Source organism: Castanea sativa, chromosome 11 (assembly GCF_040712315.1).
Source record: "Castanea sativa cultivar Marrone di Chiusa Pesio chromosome 11, ASM4071231v1".
Classification (NCBI taxonomy): Eukaryota; Viridiplantae; Streptophyta; class Magnoliopsida; order Fagales; family Fagaceae; genus Castanea; species Castanea sativa.
In genome coordinates, this window is record NC_134023.1 from 70,230,137 (window position 1) to 70,251,041 (window position 20,905).

At 33.3% G+C, this 20,905-nt stretch overlaps 3 protein-coding genes across 4 annotated transcripts; 2 read left to right on the plus strand and 1 right to left on the minus strand.

The window, feature by feature from the left end:
- Positions 1-1,285: 1,285 nt before the first annotated feature.
- LOC142617064 (G-type lectin S-receptor-like serine/threonine-protein kinase LECRK3) lies at positions 1,286-2,255 on the plus strand. The gene is made up of 2 exons (XM_075789757.1): positions 1,286-1,432; positions 1,554-2,255. Exons 1-2 carry the CDS (start codon positions 1,286-1,288, stop codon positions 2,253-2,255), a joined length of 849 nt encoding a protein of 282 aa, XP_075645872.1.
- Positions 2,256-3,954: 1,699 nt separating this feature from the next.
- LOC142617065 (uncharacterized) lies at positions 3,955-9,003 on the minus strand. The gene is made up of 9 exons (XM_075789758.1): positions 6,680-9,003; positions 6,534-6,599; positions 6,157-6,256; positions 5,937-6,074; positions 5,698-5,831; positions 5,291-5,607; positions 4,594-4,670; positions 4,307-4,456; positions 3,955-4,032 (listed from the first exon to the last, which is right to left on the minus strand). The coding sequence occupies exons 1-9, from the start codon at positions 9,001-9,003 to the stop codon at positions 3,955-3,957; spliced, it is 3,384 nt and encodes a 1,127-aa protein (XP_075645873.1).
- Positions 9,004-10,887: 1,884 nt separating this feature from the next.
- Positions 10,888-17,594, plus strand: LOC142617346 (uncharacterized). Of its 2 annotated transcripts, XM_075790149.1 has the most exons (5): positions 10,888-11,412; positions 14,314-14,735; positions 14,805-14,992; positions 15,424-16,170; positions 16,500-17,594. In XM_075790149.1, exons 1-5 carry the CDS (start codon positions 11,333-11,335, stop codon positions 17,289-17,291), a joined length of 2,229 nt encoding a protein of 742 aa, XP_075646264.1. In that variant the 5' UTR covers positions 10,888-11,332; the 3' UTR covers positions 17,292-17,594. The 2 variants fall into 2 exon arrangements, with proteins under 2 accessions (XP_075646264.1, XP_075646263.1); XM_075790148.1 differs by having other exon boundaries at positions 14,314-14,992.
- Positions 17,595-20,905: the final 3,311 nt, after the last annotated feature.

Consider the following 20,905-nt stretch of genomic DNA (forward strand, 5'->3'; position numbering starts at 1 on the left):
GAGAGGAAAACTTAAATATATTATATCGGGGAAAAACAAAACTAGAAGTTATTAACTTGATATTGTTCGTACTTAGTATTCATGTCTATTGATGTTTGGTGATAGTTGGAAAATGGCTTTAAAAGGAACGAACATTGCATTATTAATTTATTAGAACAATTGAGAGTATTTGCGTTCATTTAGGATTTAGCCAAAAAATTTCTACTATTCTGCAATAAGGATCTATTAAAAAAAAAATTAGCTAACTATTTTGAAAATTTTGAGAAATTTGAACATATTCACAACAAATCATATGTTGTAAGTTGTTATTGGTTTTAATTTGAATCTATCACTGAAATTACTTTTTTGCTCACGTTGTAACAACCAATAACAACCTACCACTTATAATTTGTTATGAAAGTGTTGTGAAAATATTATGGACATAGTATTTCTTTTAAAAATTACCAAACATTTTACTTTATAAGTGATGTTATGGGTTCTTTCTAATCATAAAGCCATAACCGCTGCAATGGCTCCTTCAACACTAGTTCATTTTCGTTCTCTCACGCTTCTACTAATGCTTCTTCCTCTCCTTCCCACTGTTTTCACCTACAGCAGTGATGAATGCAAAATGTTGCCAGAATCACCTTTACTTGCATAGCGACAGTCTGGTTCATGGACGTCACCTTCAGGTGAATTTGCATTTGGATTCCATATTCTTCAAAACGGTGAGAACTTTAATCACTTCTTGCTTGCAGTTTGGTTTAAGAAAATAAAATTTCAGACAATAGTTTGGTCTACAAATGGCAATAAACCAGCACCAGAAGGTTCCGAACTGAAGCTGAATAGCTACAATGAGTTTGTTCCCAATGACCCTAAAGGCATAGAATTATGGAAGGTTCAAACGAATGGTTCTAAACCTAGTTGCATAGCTATGCTAGATAATGGAAACTTGGTGATTAGAGACAAGTATAATAATCCTGTATAGGAGAGCTTCAAAGAACCTACTGATACAATTTTGCCAAGGCAGATACTACACAAGCCTAGCAAGCTCATGTCTCACACATTTAAGACTAGTCATTTTAAAGGGCGCTTTCAGCTTTATTTGCAGAAGGATGGAATTCTAGTGCTTTATTCTCTGTCTATGCCATTTGAAGACATTGAGAAACCTTATTATGCCACCATGACACTGCGATGGGATTCACAGTTGATCTTGAATGAGGCTGGATACATCTACATCCAAGACGCAGTGAAGACCTATAATCTTACTAGGGAAGACCCAGGCTCAAGAGAAATTTTCTAACACATGGCTATGATTGATCATGATGGAGTCTTCAGACTATACAAACACCTAAGGGACAATAAAGGTGATGGGAGCTGTCCTTCATCATGGACCATCGTGCAAGGCATTCCTGATGATATTTGTGGTGCATTGGCCAGTGATCATGTTAATGTTGGTGATGGGTTTTGCGGAACCAATGGCATTTGTAGTACCTCAGATAATTCAAGTGGGAGAGCATTTTGCTCATGTCCTAATGAATTTTCTCCCTTGATCCAACTTGACAATTGGGCAGGGTGTAAACCAAATTTTCCATTGCCTAGCTGCCACAAGGGATGGGAAAAAAAGAAATAAAGAGCTTGTAGATTTTGTAAAGCTTAAAAACGTGGACTTTCCATTCACTTCATATAAACTAGTTGAAGGACCTCAGGTCAATGAGGCAAGCTGTAAACAGCTATGCCTCGATTATTGCTTGTGTGTTGTGGCCATTTATGAGGAAAAAGGTAATTTATGTTGGAAGAAAAATTATCCTCCGTCCAATGGAAGACAAAGCCAAAATATTACTAGAATAACTCTCATCAAGGTACCTAAAGATCATGGTTCAGATAAGAAAGACCAGTCTGTGGTAGTTATCTTGGCACTACTCCTTGGCAGCTCTGTATTTCTCAATATTCTTTTCTTCTTAATTAGTTATGTGGCTGTTTACTACTTATACAATAAAAAGATGAAATTGGCATGGAATATTGATAGAACACTTGCAACAAATGTGAGAAACAATATATATAAAGAACTCGAAGAAGCAACCAGGGGCTTCAAGCAAATATTGGGCAGAGGTGCTCTTGCAACAGTTTATAAAGGGGTCCTTGCATCAGATTCTAAAAGATTTGTTGCAATCAAGAAGTTAGATAAGCTGGTAGAAGAAGTAACAACCATTATGATTAGCGTTGGAAACCCAATTTCAAAAGGATCTGTTCCAAAAAAGCCCACTCCACCCTAGCATATGCTTTGCTCAAATCCAGCATAAGAGCCATGTAACCTTGATTGCCTGTACAATTATTCTTCATATGATAAAGATTCAAAAGCAATTAAAATATTATCCGTGATAAGCCTATTTACAACAAAGGCGCTCTGAGTTTCTGATACAATAGAATCCAATAAAGGTTTGAGGCGATTAGCAATAACTTTACTGACAATCTTATAAATCACATTACACAGGCTAACGGGCTTAAAATCAGACACCCTTTTTGGATTTTGCACTTTGGGAATTAAAGTGATAAAAGTATGGTTAATAGATTTTAGGATGGATCTAGAATTTAAGCAAGAAAGAACAGCCCGAGAGACATCCACACCTATATCAGTCCAATAAGTTTGATAAAATAAGGGCGGCATCCCTTCCGGTCCCGGGGCCTTTAATGGAGCCATACTACGTAACCCTCATGTATTATTGTGTTCTATACTTTATACTTCCGCTTCCGCATATTCAACATGGTGTATCAATACTAATATTTAACATTGCCCTTTCGAGAACAAACATGCCTCTAATCTAAATGGCTTGCAGATTCAATCATTGGAGAAGATTTGATGGAGTTGAATGTATGCATCTGTAGTGTGTATCAATTTCTATTTTTGTTTCTCTATCTTGGAGCTACATGTGCGTGATTACATAGCATTATTTAATTTATGAATTTGAAATACCTTTGTATTACAACTCCATTCCTTTTTCCCTTGTGTATGCATATGTTTTTTTTATTAATTAATAATAATTCCACTTACGTTGAGTACTGAAAAATTTAGTCACTACAAGAAATTTGGGTTTAGGTGACGTTTCTAAAACGTCACTAAAACCCCAAAAAAGGCACTATAGACCCAAATGGTCCATAGCGAAGTTTTTTTTTGTGACGTTCCAAAACGTCGCAATAGAGCAGTCACTATTGGGCTATTGCGACGTTTTGAAAAACGCCGCTATATGTTAATCTTTAGTGGCATTCAAAAGCTTTTAGTGACGTTTTCTAAAATGTCACTGAATAATATAACATTTTCGTATATAAAATAGGAAAATACATTTAGTGACGTTTTTGAAACGCCACAAATAATCGCACCTATAGCAACGTTTCAAAAACGTCGCGAAAGCAGTTATCCTTTTTTTTTTAGTGACGTTTTTAAAACGTCACTATAGGATTGATTATTTACGGCATTTTAAAATGCGTCACTAATAAGGATTTCTCTTACTTTTAGAGACATTTTTAAAACGTCGCAAAAACCTGCTCATTATTTAAAAAAAAAAAAAAATTAAAAATGCTATATAAACCTGCTTAAAATTCAACAATAACTAACACACACTTGTAATAAATCAAATATACCTATTGATCATCAATATTCCACAATAACACATTAACCATAGATTCAATATATTTGTTTAATACCAATACATGTATCATCTTGAATTGAACAAAACACTTGTCTACCTACACACACACAAAAAGTGTGGACAACCACCTAAACTATGACAATATTAAACAAAATATAATACTTCCAAAATAAATGTGGTTGTAACAAAACACTTTTCTACCTATACAAAAAAAAAACAATCACCCAAACTATGGCAATATTATAAACAAAATACAATAGTTCCAAAATAATTGTGGTTGTTTAACTATGTAATAGCCCATGGAGTCCTTAAAACATTGCATGTACCGCTATCCGCTAGCTTCTTGATGGGATGAAGCCTGTGACCTATAAGGAGTTAGAGATTGACAATCTAAACCGAAACCACCCTGAATACAAATTAAAGTATCTAATAAGTTCATAAAGAAATCATTTCAAGTAACAAAATAATAGTTGCTATACTTAAAAAAATTTAAACACCAAATACATTCTTAAAACATTAAAATTTAATACTTGACTAGCTTCAGAAGAATGATTTGGCACTAGTTGCATTAATTGGGTTACTTGCTCCTTCAAGTTTTCATAATCATTCATTTTCTCCGTCAAAAAATTCACTTGATTCTTCAATTAAGTCACTTCAGCATCCCTTTCTTGGCTTCTTACTTGAGCAATTGCAGGAGTGCTCTTGGCAGGATGCATACTTGGAGTTGGGCCAAATCCCACACCCTGAACATGACCATTGCACTCATTACCAAACACTTGAGCATATACATCATCTGGTGCCCATAAAATACTACCAGTAAGGTCGGATGACTACACACGATTTGAGGACTCACTCAATAGTTCGTTGATTTTTTCCTAATATTCAAAATTTGAACACAATAACGCATTAGAAATTAACAATGTTAATAGATTCAATATTACACTTAGCAAATCAGGATATTACTTACAATATTGCTTTCTGCTTCGGCGTTAACAGGAGTACCATCTTTATGAAGATGGACTTTTACATATACATTTGCACGCTCTACAGGTTTCCCAAGTGTTGTTACCTAAATTATGGTTATTACATTTATTTAATTAGGAATAATGGTTTCATACAAACTTAAGAACAATCCAATAAGTCATTTACAAGATAATTATTGAGTTAATACCATTTCTTTTACGTGTGAAGCAAAGCTTTTTGAACCACCGGTATGTACATTTTTTTGCTTGGAACGACTGTTCTTATTTTTTAAAGCAAGATTCTACGTTCAAAAAAATTACATATTTAAACAAAGTATTATTTGAATATATTTTTCATGGTAGATATTTAATGTAGAATAAGGATATCCATATGAATGTTCTTGTTCTGATGATGATGTAATAAACATGCAAATAGGAATACACATAATCTTAAATATACTAAACAAATCATGTCAAGTCTATCAATATCCTCATTCACACAAATGGACTAAGTCTTTAACCTCTTAAGAAACAACCAATAACCATCTAAGAGGATTACAAATAAACTTTTCCTATAATACACAACAGCTTCATAACCACTTAGTTTCATAAACATGCAAATAAGATTACACAAGATAATTTTAAAACTCTTCACAAGCAAAGCAAATAGAAATACACATGAAAAATGAATGACATATTAACTCTCATTATCAGTCGACTCATCATTTGACCCATCATTGAGCTCTTCACCATCTTCATTCTCATCATCAGTAAACTCATCATTGGACTCATATACGTCATCAATGAACTCTTCATCATCTATATTGTCATCTTCAACCAATTCACACTCAACAAATAACGGTGTTTGATAAATGGTCCCTTCTACATCTCTACGAGTCCATGCAGGGTTATCATTTACATCATGTGCATTATCAATGGTTATATTATAAGGATCATTCTCACAAAAGTTATCTACATCATCATCAGACAAAGCACCAGTTCCAACATCAAAAACATCCCTAGCTTTTGTTTTAACAACGACCGTCCAATCTTTATGTCTTCAATCCTCCACATAAAAGACTTGTGAAGCTTGAGAAGCTAAGACATACGGCTCATCAATCAATCGATCACCTTTATGTATCAGTCTTGCAAAATTGACAAGAGGGAAACCAAACTTATCTGTCTTATATCCCCTTCCACTATCCACATCAACCCATTCACATTTGAATAAAACATATCGTAACTTCTCAGAATAGTTCAACTCAATAATGTCAGTTAAGACACCATAGTAAGTAACGCCACATTCAGTGGCGACACTAACTCCACTGTTCTAAGTTTTCCTATTTGCCTCAGAATCTTTGGTGCGAAACTTCAATCCATTTAGAACATAATGCTTGAACCATTTAACTTCATTATCTGGATATCGAGCAAGCCATATAACTTTTTCAGGAAGTTTCTCCCTCTCATCAACATCCATTGACAACACCTAATATAAACGATGTGTTCTATTAAAAGTATAATCTCAAGAAAGTTATAGCAAAAAATACTTTTATATGTCATACACTTACATGGTACTTAAACCAATGACAAAATCTCTCCATGTGTTGCTTTTCCATAACATCATTTGCTACATTTGGGTGAAGTTCCTTTAAATGATCTCTGTGCACACTGTGTAGGAAAATGTGTGTTAGTATCATAAACTTGAGTTATGTTATGACATTAAGCAGTACCGAATGATGTCTTAATTACTTACGTGCGAAATGGGGTAATTTCATCACAATTGAATAGCACATAATGATGGGCTTGGGTCCATGATTTTGAATCTAGGGTGATGCTCAACACCACACCTGTAGATTCTTCAACATTCCTTATGGGCCGAGTGAAGACAATTTCGAAATTTTTGAAATATCATGAACAGAATATTAAGCACTCCTCTGCCAAGTACCCTTCTGCAATACAACCTTCTAGACAAGCCTTATTTCGAACATAGGACTTCAATCGTGACAAGTACCTATGTGAATAAAGAAGATCAACAATGGAACATTGAATTTGAATGAAAGCAAATGGATAGACTTACTATATATGTCTTACCACTCTACGGGATACATCCAACGACAATGAACTGGGCCAGCAATCTTGGCTTCGTCAGTCAAATGAATGAGTAGATGTACCATAACTGTAAAGAAAGAGGGAGGGAATATCCTTTCCAATTCACACAACGTCAATGCAATTCTCTTCTGAAAACTCTCAAGATCTTCCAAACTCAATACTTTGGAACATATTTCCCTAAAGAAACAAGATAACTCAATCAAATGCTTGCTCACTTCATCCGGCAAAGATCCACGTATAGCTATTGGAAATAGTTGTTGCATTAAGATATGACTATCATGGCTCTTCATCCCAGAAATCTTGCGTTCTTTAAGTTTAGCACAACGGGATACGTTTGAAGCATAGCCATCCGGCACACTTACACCCTTCAAAACTTGCAAAAAACTATCTTTTTCACTAGTGGTCATTTCAAAGTAGGCAGGTGGCTTATATGTCTTATCACTACCAAGCTCCTCAAGATAAAGTTCACTTCTTATACCCATTTCTTCTAAGTCAAGGTGTACCTTTAAGTTATCATTCGTCTTTCCATCCATGTTCAACACTGTGCCAATTACATTGTCAACCACATTTTTTTCTATATGCATCACATCAAGATTGTGACGCAACATGTGGTTCTCCCAATAAGGCAAGCTAAAAAATATACTTCTCTTCTTCCATATACACAAGGCGTCCTCCCCTCTTTTTCTCTTATTCGTCAAATTATCTTTTTTCTTCCCAAAAACAACATTAACCATAGGTTCTGTTTGCGCAATGATTTCACTTCTTGGCACTATATCAGGAGCTTTACTAAAATCTGTACGCCCATCAAACTCCTTATCATGATTGTGAAATTCATGATCCCTATCCAAGAATCGCCTATGTCCAATATAGCTGAATTTTCTTCCATGTTTTAACCAACGAGATTGAGGATTGTAGTTACAAGAAGGACATGCAAGAGCACCTTTGGTACTCCAACCTGAAAGATCAGCATATGTTGGAAAATCATTTATGGTCCACAACAATGCTGCATGCATTTGAAATGAGCTATTAGAAGACACATCAAACGTTTCTACTCCAACATCCCATAATTCCTTGAGTTCTTGTATTAAGGGCTGTAAGTACACATCTATATCGTTCCCAGGAGAGGTTGGACCAAGAATCAATAGTGATAACATGAAATAAGCCCTTTTCATAAACATCCAAGGAGGAAGATTGTATAGGACTAACATGACAGGCCAAGTACTATGAGCAGTACTCATATTGGAGAACGGGTTGAATTCATCATCTGCTAATTCAAGTCTAACATTAAGAGGCTCAGATGAGAATTCTACATACTTAGAGTCAAAAGAATTCCAAGCTTCAGAGTAAGCAGGATGCCTCATTAGCCCGTCATTTGTACGACCATCAACATGCCATTTCATGTGGGGAGCTACTTCGGGAGACATAAACAATCGTTTCAACCTTGGCTTCAAAGGGAACCACCTTAAGATCTTTGCAACTTTCTTCTTTACCTTCTTGGAAGGAGCATTCGTATTTTTTGGAACTCCGGCCTCGTTGCTTGCCCACCTTGAATGGTTACAATTTGAGCAAGCTTCAAGGTTGGAATTTTCCTTCCAAAACAACATACAATCGTTGGGGCAAGCATCAATCTTCTCATAACTCAAACCTAGATCCTTGATAATTTTTTTTGCCTCATAACAGTCTTTTGGCAACTTCGTACTTGAAGGTAGTAGCTCTTGCAAAAATTGAAGCAAGAAGGTGATTGATATGTTGCTCCAACCAAGTAGACACTTCAAGTGGTACAAATACACAATAACTGACAATTTGCTAAACTTTGTACAACCTTCATAACAAGGTTCCTCAACATCTTTGAGCAATTTGGGAAATTGGAGTGACTCTTCGTTAGGACCTTGTGTAGGTTGTTCCAAACCAGGGTCTCCTACCACAAGATCTAATGCCATATCTTCTTCCATTGGTTTGGGCACCATATCATGCATAGGGAACGTGTGATGCAACATTTCACGCATATTACTATTTTCATTTGAGTTTTCTTGGACAGAGGTACTAGGAGTTCTAACAGAAGTCTTTCTAGATGATGATTCCCTGTGAAAAGTCCAACGTCGATAACCCCTACAAATCCCATGTGATACTAGATGAATTTGTACATCATCTATAGCCAACATTGTTGAATGTGCACATTTTCGACATGGACAAACAATCATACCATCTTGTTGTGCATGTTGAGATGCAAAATTCAAGAATTGTGCAACTCCATTTCTATAACCCACAGATGTCCTATCTCTAATGTCCATCCAACTCTTGTCCATAGCTATAGAACAACTTTACACAATAAATACCTATAGCACGATATCATGAAAGAATAAACCAACCATTAGTCCATATTTAAATTACTCTAACAAAACAAACCTATGCTTCTAAGAAAACAAGGCTAAATTTTCAAATTTGAGAAAATGACTTGTAAGTCACACCAAGGTCCTAAGTGTAGGCATAAGGAGTCAAAATTCATAAGTAATTTATTAATATATTTGGTAACTAATCAATATCTCTTGATAATTTCTATTTAGTTTGCATGTTCGACATGTGAAAGAAATAAAAAAATCAAACTACAATCTATCACAAAACAATTATCAATGCAAGCCACCCCCTTGCTCCAACTAAACAATCCACCACAAAACAATTATCAATATAACAATATAGAATGCTTACAAGTATTGAAGTCTAAAAAGTAATCAACAACTATAACTCAACCATATCCATCCAAATTTCCAAATGTAATAAGCACTCCCAATATGAATATAAACCGTCTTATAACACTATGCAAGACATCCACTTGCTCCAACACAACAATCCTCCCAATACAATTGTCATAATCACAAATATAGAATGCTTACAAGTATTAAAGTCCAAAAAGTAATCAACAAATATAACTCAAAAAATATCCATCCAAATTTTCAAAAAATAGTAAACACTTCCAATATGAATGTAAATCGCCTTATAGCACCATGCAAGCCACCCGCTTGCTCTAACTCAACAATCCACCCCAACGCAATTATCATAATCACAAATATAGGATGCTTACAAGTATTGAAGTTCAAAAAGTAATCAACAAATATAACTCAACCATATACATCCAAATTTAATAAACACTCCCAATATCAATTATAATGACCTTATAACACCATGCAAGCCACCCGCTTGCTCAAACTCAACAATCCACCCCAACACAATTATTAACATTTCAAGTACAAAGTTTTAAGCAAAAATTACTTACTATGCTCAAGCTAAGCAATCACCTTTCTAAAAAAGTCCAAGCTTATCACAATAAATGAGTACTTAACTTACAAAATAAAAGAGGACAATTAAATGATGTGGAAGGCAAATAAAGGTGTCGTTGCAGAAAATTTTTATGAGTTAGGACTTGGAACAATTAGGCAAAATAATTAAGGACCACTTTGCAGAAAATATTTGAAGTTTAATTGTATCCAAACTTTGTCATTTGGTACACATAAGGAAACTTACCCATTATGCCTAAATGTCTCAACTAAAAAAGATACTCCAAATCATCCAAATTTTGCATGAGTTTGTAACAAGGAGATCCCTCCAAACTAATTCTCTATTTTATTAAAGAAAAAGTATGGCTCTAAACATGTTTAAAGAGATTTATAGAAAATTTAATCAGAAGCTAGCCCCAATTCACTCACCTCAATGTTTGACGTGGAAGAAAAGTTTCCCTTTTGCGATCCAAGAACTTTATAGTTAAAAAAATAATTAAAAAAAGGCCAAATTTTGAATTGTGTTGCATAGCTTGCTAATATAATGATAACATGCCCATTTCTTATTAAAAATAAAAATAAAAAGATAACATTCCTATAAAAATAAAAAATGAATAAAGTGCTAAATATAAATCTGGATTATCCAAAATTTTTGAAGTTTACTAAAATAAAACTCGTGTGTTAAACAATAAAATAAATTAATCTTGTTCATAGATGAAAATATTGAGAAAAAAAAGTTGATAAAAATAAATAAAATAGCAGTAAAAGTATAAATTAAATCAAAACATGTAGTAATTAGGTATCATGTCCAAAAAAAAATTGAGGTAACATATCCACTTGGTGTGAGTTTTTAAGTTTTTTTTTTTTACAGAAAAATTTGTAACAGTTTATATATATTATTTGGTTATTGATAGTGTGAAAGAAAAAGAGAATAGAAGGGTAAGAAGCCAAGAATGCTATAAAAATCAGAGAAAAATTGACGAGGCCTCCATCTTTATTTGTTTTTGTTTTTTTGCACAATTTAGGTTCATCTAGTAACTCTAGATCTGAAGGCTAAGAAAGCTAAATTTTTTTTAAAAAATCATTAGTTCATACAAACATATGTCCTTCCAAAATCTCACTATAATCTAAAAGCTATGAACTTTTTACAAAGCAGGTGTAGATGGGCTTGGATTTTCTGAGTAAATACTAACCTGGGATTTTAAAAGAAAAAGTGTGAAAAGATATGGATAAGGTTTGCTACGATTTAAGGAGAGTCACAGAAGAGTGGTCGGCCCCATGAATGAGAATCACGAAGTCAATATAAAAATATTGGAAAAACATAAAGGTAACGTAGAGGAGAGCGCATGGATTGTATAAATCAATGAGAATAGTGCAGCCGGTGTACAAACTGAAAACAACGAAGAAGAAGAAGAAGAAGGGAGCGAATTACAAACACCTGAGGTCAGACTTATGTTGAATTTTTCTTCTTTTTATTTATTTATTTAATCTTTTTGCTTTTTCCTCTTAATGGGTTTGAATTCTAGCAGTTAGGGTTGGGTTTATTACTTATAAACTGTTCTTTTTTGAGGTAAGGAGATAGAATATCATTAATATAACAAAACAATTACATAGTATATGCGCTGTTTAAGCAGTCCGAAAACGATGGGAGATTTGGATTTGGGTGGTCGTAACTGGTCATTGTAGTGGTGGATTTGGGTGTCTGGAGGTTGATTTTGTGGGTTTGTGTTGATATTTGGGTTGAATTTGGTGGTGGCCTGGTGGGTGTTGTAGTTGCTTGGTTGTGGTAATGAAAATATGGTTCAAAATTCTGCTTGGTTCCTTGGGAAAAAAAGAAGAAAGGAAGAAAGCAAGGAAGAGGAGGAAATTACTGTTGAGGATTGTAGTATAAAATGAAGCCATATTGACTGGATCTGGATTTCTCACAGCCTAGGAACGAAAAAAAAAAAAGGTTTAAAGAAAAGAAAAGGTAAAAAAGAGAGATAAGATAACGCCGGTTTGCTTATTTGGCTAAGTGACAAATGTCAAAAAAATTAAAAGGGGAATCTAGGCGAACAATATCTAAGTAATTCTATCTAAATTTAGCCCAAATATTTTATAACACTTTTACAAATCATTGAATTTGCAAATTTTTACTAGTTCTCATTTGGGTCTATTACTAACATTACTTTTTTAATTATCAATTACCATTTGCCACATCAGCAATTTATAAAAAAATTGTAATTCTAGCATTTTTCATATTAGATTAGATAAATTCATTTTTACTTTTTTGCTTCTTGATGAAAAGGTTGACACATCATTTGTTAGACTTCTAGTAAAATTAGTAAATATCCTTAACATCTCTCATATATTTAAGTAAAAAGCTTGACTACAAATTTAGTTGTAGCTGATGGCTACAAACTTAATTGTATTCTGCTCAATATCTTTTTATTTGATGTGAATTCTGAAAAATTTACCATTGGATTATATTTTTTTCCTATATTCTTCATGCTTGCAAAATTTCTACAAAATCAAAGACCAATAGTTATGTCATTAATCAAATATATAAATTTCAAGTGTTGTAATATAAAATTATGTATAAAAAATAAGTTGATAGACCGAATGGTAAATAACATCTAACTAACACAAAATTTGACATACATGTTAAGGATATAACAAATATACAATCTAATAGTTAGATTTTTAAGGTATGTAATCATGTCATATTAGTCTTTTTAGTGACCAAACTTTGTCCTATATTTAATATTCATGCTATGGCATTTTGAGTGTAATTAATTTTCATTTAAAGGTATATTGGAGGATGATTTTCCTTAGCATCACCTATATATAGTGAGAAATGTTTAAGACATTGGTTTAAGAACTATTTTTAGAAATATTTTTTGGGAAAATAATAAAGCTTTTTATGTTGATAGCTTTTTATGTTTCCTATGAAAGTAATAAAAAAACTTTCCTAATATGGTTTATTAACAATTTCTCTCACATGACCCATATTTAGAAGGCATGTTGTGTCATTTTGAGGTCTAATAAATTTATATTTATTGGTATATTAACTTTTTTTAAGTTGATATGCTTAAGTGCACACGTTTAGTGGATTTTCTTTTTAAAAAAAATTCTCTAAATCTTTAAATTTTGTCCCATTTTTTTAGGACACTCCCTCCCCTGATATTTGGAAGGATGACATTCTACCCTTGAATATCCATTTGATCAAATTTTGTTAAATTAATATTTAAAATGTTGTGTATTAACTTGTCATTTTCTTAATGGTAGGTTTTCCAAATTATCCTCAATTTCATAATTAAAATCTATTTTTTTAAATTTTTAATTAAGGTATATTTTAAAATATTAAGTATGATTTTTATTGTTCAAGGGGTTGTTGATAGATTTATCTTGCAAGTCTTTTGGTGCTTGATAAAATTTGAATTTTTATTCTTAAATTATCATTTATATTTTTACTAACCATGGTTAAACTTTGTAAAGAGATTTTTATAGAACTTTGGAATATTATGTCACTAATATAAACAAAAAGGGGAAAGTGTTAATTTCTTCAAACCTCAAGGGATGAGAGTGTTTTTCTTATTAAACTATTTTAGACATCTAAAAGATGACACCAATGAAGGATGTCATCCGCTTATGATAATTGTCCTCTTTATCATCAGATCAAGACATCAATCGGTTTTTAGTATAAACGAAAATTAAACTCCAGATCTCTTATTTAATTATCAGAGATTTTACCAATTGAACTAACTGGAACCTACGGTGCAAACTACTTAGATGTAGAAATAAGTATTATTCTATAATGACTTGTAAATTGAAAACATTTAATTGTAGACATATCCTAGCTTTCCCATTGAACTTCTTTTTCCTTTTGGGAAATAAATTTTAAATCATCATACAACATATTCACCAAGAAGCCAACATGAAATTTACAAAAGAACTCCTTTGTTTTTAATATAAAAAAAATTCATTTCTAAGTTTCTTTTGGGATTGAGGTATTCCACACTTATGGGGAAGTCTTTTTCGTTTTACCTATTTTTATGTGGATAATTCAATAATAACAACAACGGCAATAAAGGATTTGAAGTAGAGGAAGTGTATTTCTCTCACAAATAAGAAATACTTTGTTATGATATAGAGAAAGAATAAATAGTAACCTAAAATATATGCTACTCTAAAGCTGGCTTGCCATGAAACAGAATCTAAGTCAAATAGAAATAATATTCCAAAGCAGCCAAAACAACGTAAGAATAAGAATCTAAAACATACTGATGTTTTAATTAGGTGACATATTGGAGATCTTCGAAACTAAGTAGGATGAGGTGGTAATATTGGCTTTGTTGTATGTAGAACAACTAATTCAAGGCACACATCAACAAGTTCAGACCAAAAAATATCCTGCCTTAATATATCAGTCTTCTCTAAAATGGACGAGAGGATGACACAGGCTGCTGAAAGTGGAGATATTAATGCCTTGCCCCAGTTAATTGAAGAGGATGTAAATGTTTTGGATCACATTGACCAGGTACCATTTATTCAAACTCCTTTACACGTAGCTGCGTCTGCTGGGCACATCCAATTTGCCACGAAGATGATGATATTAAAGCCCTCATTTGCTCATAAACTAAATCCAAATAGGTTGAGCCCTATTCACCTTGCTCTACAAAATGGGCATATTGAGCTAGTGCGCCAGCTTCTAGAGCTTGATGGGGACCTTGTTCGTGTCAAAGGAAAGGAGTGTATCACTCCTCTGCATTATGTTGCAGCAACAGGTGATGATCACATTGATTTATTGGACAAATTTCTATCATTTTGTCCTGATTCCATTAGAGATGTGACAGAGCGACATGAGACGGCTCTACATATTGCCCTAAAAAATGAGCAGTTCGAGGCTTTCAAATTTTTGGTGGGATGGCTTGGAAGAAATTTCTTTAAAAATGCTTCATTAAATGTGAAATCGGTCCTGGACCAGAAGAATGATGAAGGCAATACTGTGTTGCACATTACGGTATCAAAAGATAAAACCCAGGCAAGTTCTTTATCTCTTCATTAAAATCTATTCAGTATTAACAAAATATGAGCATAAAAAATTACGAATAGGTTAGATAACTATTTTTGTTTTTTGAATTTGTTTTCGAACCAAGACTCATTTTTTGGGGCCAAGTAAATTTTTTTAATTAAATATGCTACTTAAAAATGTTTAAATTTTTAGGGAGTTATGGCCTCCCTTGGTATACGTACGTACAGTTCCATCACTAGTAATATATTAAAGAATTATCTTATTTTTCTAATGATTCAGTGGCTTAATTATCAATTGCATATAATACATAATGATCATTTTTTTCCTTCTTTAATTATAAATTTATAATTATAGTTAAAAAAATTATAAAAGAAGAAGAAGCTTATTCGTTTGGATTAAGAACAACCAAGGATGAAACTTAACTAATTTACGTTATGCAGATTGTTAGTCACTTACTCGCTTGGGGGTTCCAATTTGTCGATGTAAATAGGACAAATTTAGAGGGCAAAACAGCATGGGACATCTTGCAAGGACAAACACAAGTAAATAGCAGAGAGATCGGGCTTATGCTACACAGTGCTGGAGCTTTATCAGGTGTATCTCTTTCTTCAAATGCTCAAAGTGATGATAATAACATTGATGAATTTTACAACTTAATTGGAGAGGATGTACAACTTTTGGAGCACATCGACGAGCTACCATTTGTTAATACTCCTTTACACATAGCTGCATCTTATGGGAACATCCAATTTGCCCTGGAGATGATGACTTTAAAGCCCTCATTTGCAAGGAAACAAAATCAAAATGGGTTTAGCCCTATTCACCTCGCTCTAAGGAATAAGTATACCAAGCTGGTGGTTTGGCTTCTACAAATTGATGGGGACCTTCTTCGTGTCAAAGGAAGGGAGCGGCTAACTCTTTTGCATTACGTAGTAGAAAGTGGTGAGAGCCTTCATCTATTGGAGGAATTTTTATCAATTTGTCCAGATTCTATTACAGATGTGACAGTGCGAAACGAGACGACTTTGCATATTGCCCTTAAATATAACAGGCTCGAGGCATTTCAATTTTTGGTGGGATGGCTTGCAAATAATTCTTCTGAATTTAATCAAAGAAAAGTCCTGAACTGGCAGGACAATGAAGGCAATAATGTGTTGCACATTTTAGTATCAGAAAATCAAACTCAGGTAAGCTCTCTCCATTAACATCTACTAAGTATTAACAAAATATGAATAAAAGGAAAAAAAAAAAACATAAAATAACCAGCCATGAATAGTGTAGATCACCATTTTATTTTTTGAACCAAAACTCATTTGTCAGGGCCAAGTAAATTTTTTTTTTTTTCTTTTCAAAATTTAAAATAGTTTATACCAAAATATACTATTTAAAAATGTTTAAAATTTTAGGGACTGGTGGCCTCCCTTGATCTATGTACAGTTCTGTCACCAATGTAATATATATATCTTATCTTTTACGTTACGCAGGCTGTGAGACTTGGCTAATTTACGTTACGCAGGTTGTGAGACACTTCCTCTCTTGGGCTAACAGATTTATAGAATCAAGATTTGTGAATTTTATGGAAACGACATTTATGGCTATGGGTGTAAACCGTGGGCGTATGAGATTTGTGGATGTAAACCAAAAGAATTTAGAGGATAAAACAGCATGGGACATCTCGCGAGAAGACAACAGAGAGATTAGGGATATGCTACGCCGTGCTGGAGCTAAACCGGGTTCATCTCTTTCTACATCTAATAGGTATCCAAATCCAGAGTACCAAAGGCTGTTAACAGTGTCATATGTTGATGCTTTTTTGCTTAAGAATTTAAGACGTGAAATGAGGAAATTTACAGTGGAATGGCGCAATATACTTCTGGTGGTTGCAGCACTGCTTGTAACACTCAGCTTTCAAGCGGTACTCACTCCTCCTGGTGGACTTTGGCAAGATAATGGTCAGTGCCAACCTTTTAATCAATCAGTAGGGAGTAGTAATTTTCCTAAAATCATTTATCCGAATCAGTCCAATACCACATTAGTGTGTGAGCACAAAGCAGGTACAGCCATTGCTTTTAAAGATGGCCTTTTTCTTTGGCTGTTCCTCATCCCTAATACCGCGCTATTTTTGGTCTCAACCTTCTTAACTGTTCACCTCATTGTAGATATTCACACTAAGTCTCTGTTCACTGCACTCAATATCATCCTCTTTGCAAGCTATTTTTATTCAGTCAGTACCATAACCGATACTGCATTACCGATGATTTTCTACTCGTTCTTTGCCTACTTTGTTTATATACTGCTTTTAGACTAGGTACCTTAATTTCTTCGAAATCAATGCCTACTTCCTCTAGTTTTGTTAGTTTTCTTCACTCAGGCTCCAGATTGGTAAATTATTTCAGTTTTTCTTTTAGCCTTGATTTCTGCAATCTTACTAGCGAATTTTCCCTCTTTGGAAAGAGTCAGGCTAAGTGGTTTGAGGATTCAATCGTGGAAGAAGAATTGTCGGGGAAAAAAAATTGCCGACCTTGGACCTGTATGCATCTGTAATGTGTGTCAATTTATACTTTTGTTTCTTTGATAGTAATAAAATTTAGTCTATGTTTCTATGGGCATAGTTGAACTACTTAATTATATTGTAATAAAGCAGTGTGATTGCATAGCGTTACTTAATTTTTGAATTTCTCTAATACCTTATATTTCAAGAGTATTTGGTTCTAAAAGCTCCGGATATTAATGGGCGCTTTAAATTTCAAAAAGATCATACTATCCTGACGATGAAACAGTGGTCATACTTATATTGTTTGCAATGTTAGAGTGGAGCTTTTAGAAAAGAATAAACTCTACTTTGAATCAGAATAAGTTAAAACCCCATTGGCCCGGTCATAATGCACAGAATCCATCAATGACTATTCTTCAAAACAAGTGAAAAAAAAGAACAAATAATGATTCTCGGTTGGTCTATTGAGGACTTTGACTTTGTTAAGTGCAGCCTGCCCTGCTATTCAGTGTAGGGGTATGCATTCAGTTATAGTACTCACAGGCAGCAAAGCTGGTTCATGGGCATGGAGGCAGCTGTGCTGGACTTTCAATTGTTAAAGAAGCAGATGACAAATGTGTAGGTTGGACAAATTCATTTTAGCTGAACCGTTAGCAATAGCAAATAGTGCTTCACAGTCTTATATGAATAGCTGGAAATACAGATGAAGCTCTTTGGTCGTCTTTTTTTTTCACCAACATCTTGTTTTGTAAGTTTGGAACTATGGTATCTGAAAACAAAAAATATTGTGCCATGGTAAGACAAGCCTAGTGAAAATGTAAAATCATATCATTATGCCACCCTCTATCGCAGGGGAATAGAAATGAAAATCCATTGCAGTCAATCTAAGCAACGGAAACATAAAAAGCCATTCAGCTGAATATCATGCCCTTGTTATGGCTAATGTGTTCTGACACTGTTCACTGAACTTGTCTTTTGTTTTTTTAAATAAAGAATTTGTCGTATGATTATGAAGTGGTTCACTTGTAAGGCTGAAAATGAGTACTTGCTCAAACAGTGAATGAATATAAATTAGGTCTGGAGTCCTTGTTTTGCTGCAGAAAATTAGAGCTTCTTTCTCTATTGAAAATGGTTGTTTTGTTGCAACCTTTAAGTTATCTTTGTGCGTCTTATCTGCTGAAATATACAGCCTAATATTAGTTTTTTCCCTTTTTCATATGAAACTCCCTGTCAAGCATCATTTTATAGTACAATGTCTTTGACTTCAAGAGAGATTGGTCTCCAGTCATGTGTCTTGAGCAGCCACAATATCAGTAGGAATGGTGTTTTCTCTCATCTGCCATTTATGAACAAAGCTTTTAACCTTTATTTTTCTCAGATGAACTCCTCTGCACATTTTCATTCTGAGACAATCTAGTTTCTTCTTTGTCATGCTAAGATCTTTAACATTAATCATCATGATAGATTTCAAATAACTTTTAGACTTGCATTTTCTGATACACTCAATTAAGAAGAGATTAGAAAAACAGGATGTATTTGAACCAAAAGATCTTTTCATGCCGGTTGTAGCCATGACAACAGGGGTCAATGGATCACACAGCAAAAATTAACCCTAATTAGAGTGTGCTCGCTCTAATACCACTTGATAGGCCAAGAATGTATTGACCCCTTATGGTAAATTAATCAATTAATTAGCCAAATTAATTAATTAACTTGATAGTTCATTATCAGTTTTCATATTTTTATATCATTACATGATAGTTCATTATCAGTTTTTCTTATCTATTGTCAATGTGACTATATGTGACCATTTTATTTTGTTATGTTTGTATAGCATTTATTTATTTTTATGCAGTTATCATTATTTTTATAAAAATAATTTAAACTAAAATGACAAAATCCAACCCACTGACACAATATTATTTATTAAAGAGATAATAAAAATGGATATTTAATGGAAGTGGTAAATTTTCTATAGAAAAAAATGAAGTGGTAAAAAAATATCATTGCAGTGGTGGGGGCTGTGGCGGCGGTCGCAGTGGCGGTAGAAGAGTTGGTAGCGGCAGCGGCGGCAATAGTAGCAGCGGTAGCAGTTGCGGGTGGTTGTGATTGTTGTTTATTGTAGTGGATATATTATTTTATTGTGATGTTTATATTATTTTATTGTGTTGAAAGATAAAATAGATCCACTGCTGCAGTATATGAATAAGTAAAATAAATAAAATAAATTTTTGTGGTGCTAAATAGCTAAATTTTTAGCTCCACTGATGTAGATGCTCTAACACTAGATTGGTCAATGTTTAACGAAATTTTATTCATCAAACATTTCATTAAACATACTGATTCTAATAATCATATTTTGAAGAGACATCCATTAATTATTAAAGATACATCCACATTTTATGTGGTATCTAATTCTAAGTTAACACACAAAATTCTAGAAATAAGAAAATGTGAATAGCACAATTGATAATTTAATAATCCCTAAACGAAAATGGCAATTGACTGAAATGTGTATTCGGGATCCACTGACACTGAGGCTGGTCTTTTTTTTTTTTTTTAAATGACCCAACTTGGGCCCACATTAACTCATTTTCTACAACCTTTTGATTTTCACTCGATCGGCCATTCATCTAATATTTGATATATCCAGACAATTCAAACCAATTCCATTGCCTGTAACGTGATCCGACAGTGCATGGTTCAAACTTCGAATATTTTTTCTTTTGGTGGTAAATTACATATATTAAGATCCAATGTTTATTTCATATTTTAGATTAGGTATTGAATTTTGTCAAATATAATCCCAAATCAATGAATTTGTTCCAATTTGAGTCACAGTCAATCTTTATTGTTCAATTAATTAATTCTGACAGTAACAGAACATATAAAAGGTGAAATTTATTGATTAAACATTGTGTTTTATATGGGGCTTATTCATAAACATTGTGTTTTATTTGTGTCAGTGGCTGGTCAATCAGCAGGTAAATGCTATATGCTTATATTTGTGTTTCCGTTTTTCTTCTTCATAAAATCAATTGCTAAGAAAAAAAAAAAAAAAAAAAAAAAAAGAGGTGAGAAAGATTTTTACATAACGAGGGTCCATTTAAGATCCACTTATTTTGTTGAAACTGAAAACTTTTTATTGAAAGTACTTTAGATAAAAAATAAAATTTATTGATTAAACATTGTGTTTTATATGGGGCTTATTCATAAACATTGTGTTTTATTTGTGTCAGTGTCTGGTCAATCAGCAGGTAAATGCTATATGCTTATATTTGTGTTTCCGTTTTTCTTCTTCATAAAATCAATTGCTAAGAGAGAGAGGGGAAAAAAAAAAGAAGGTGAGAATGATTTTTACATAATATGGGTTTATTTAAGATCTACTTATTTTGTTAAAATTGAAAATTTTTTTTGTTAAAAGTACT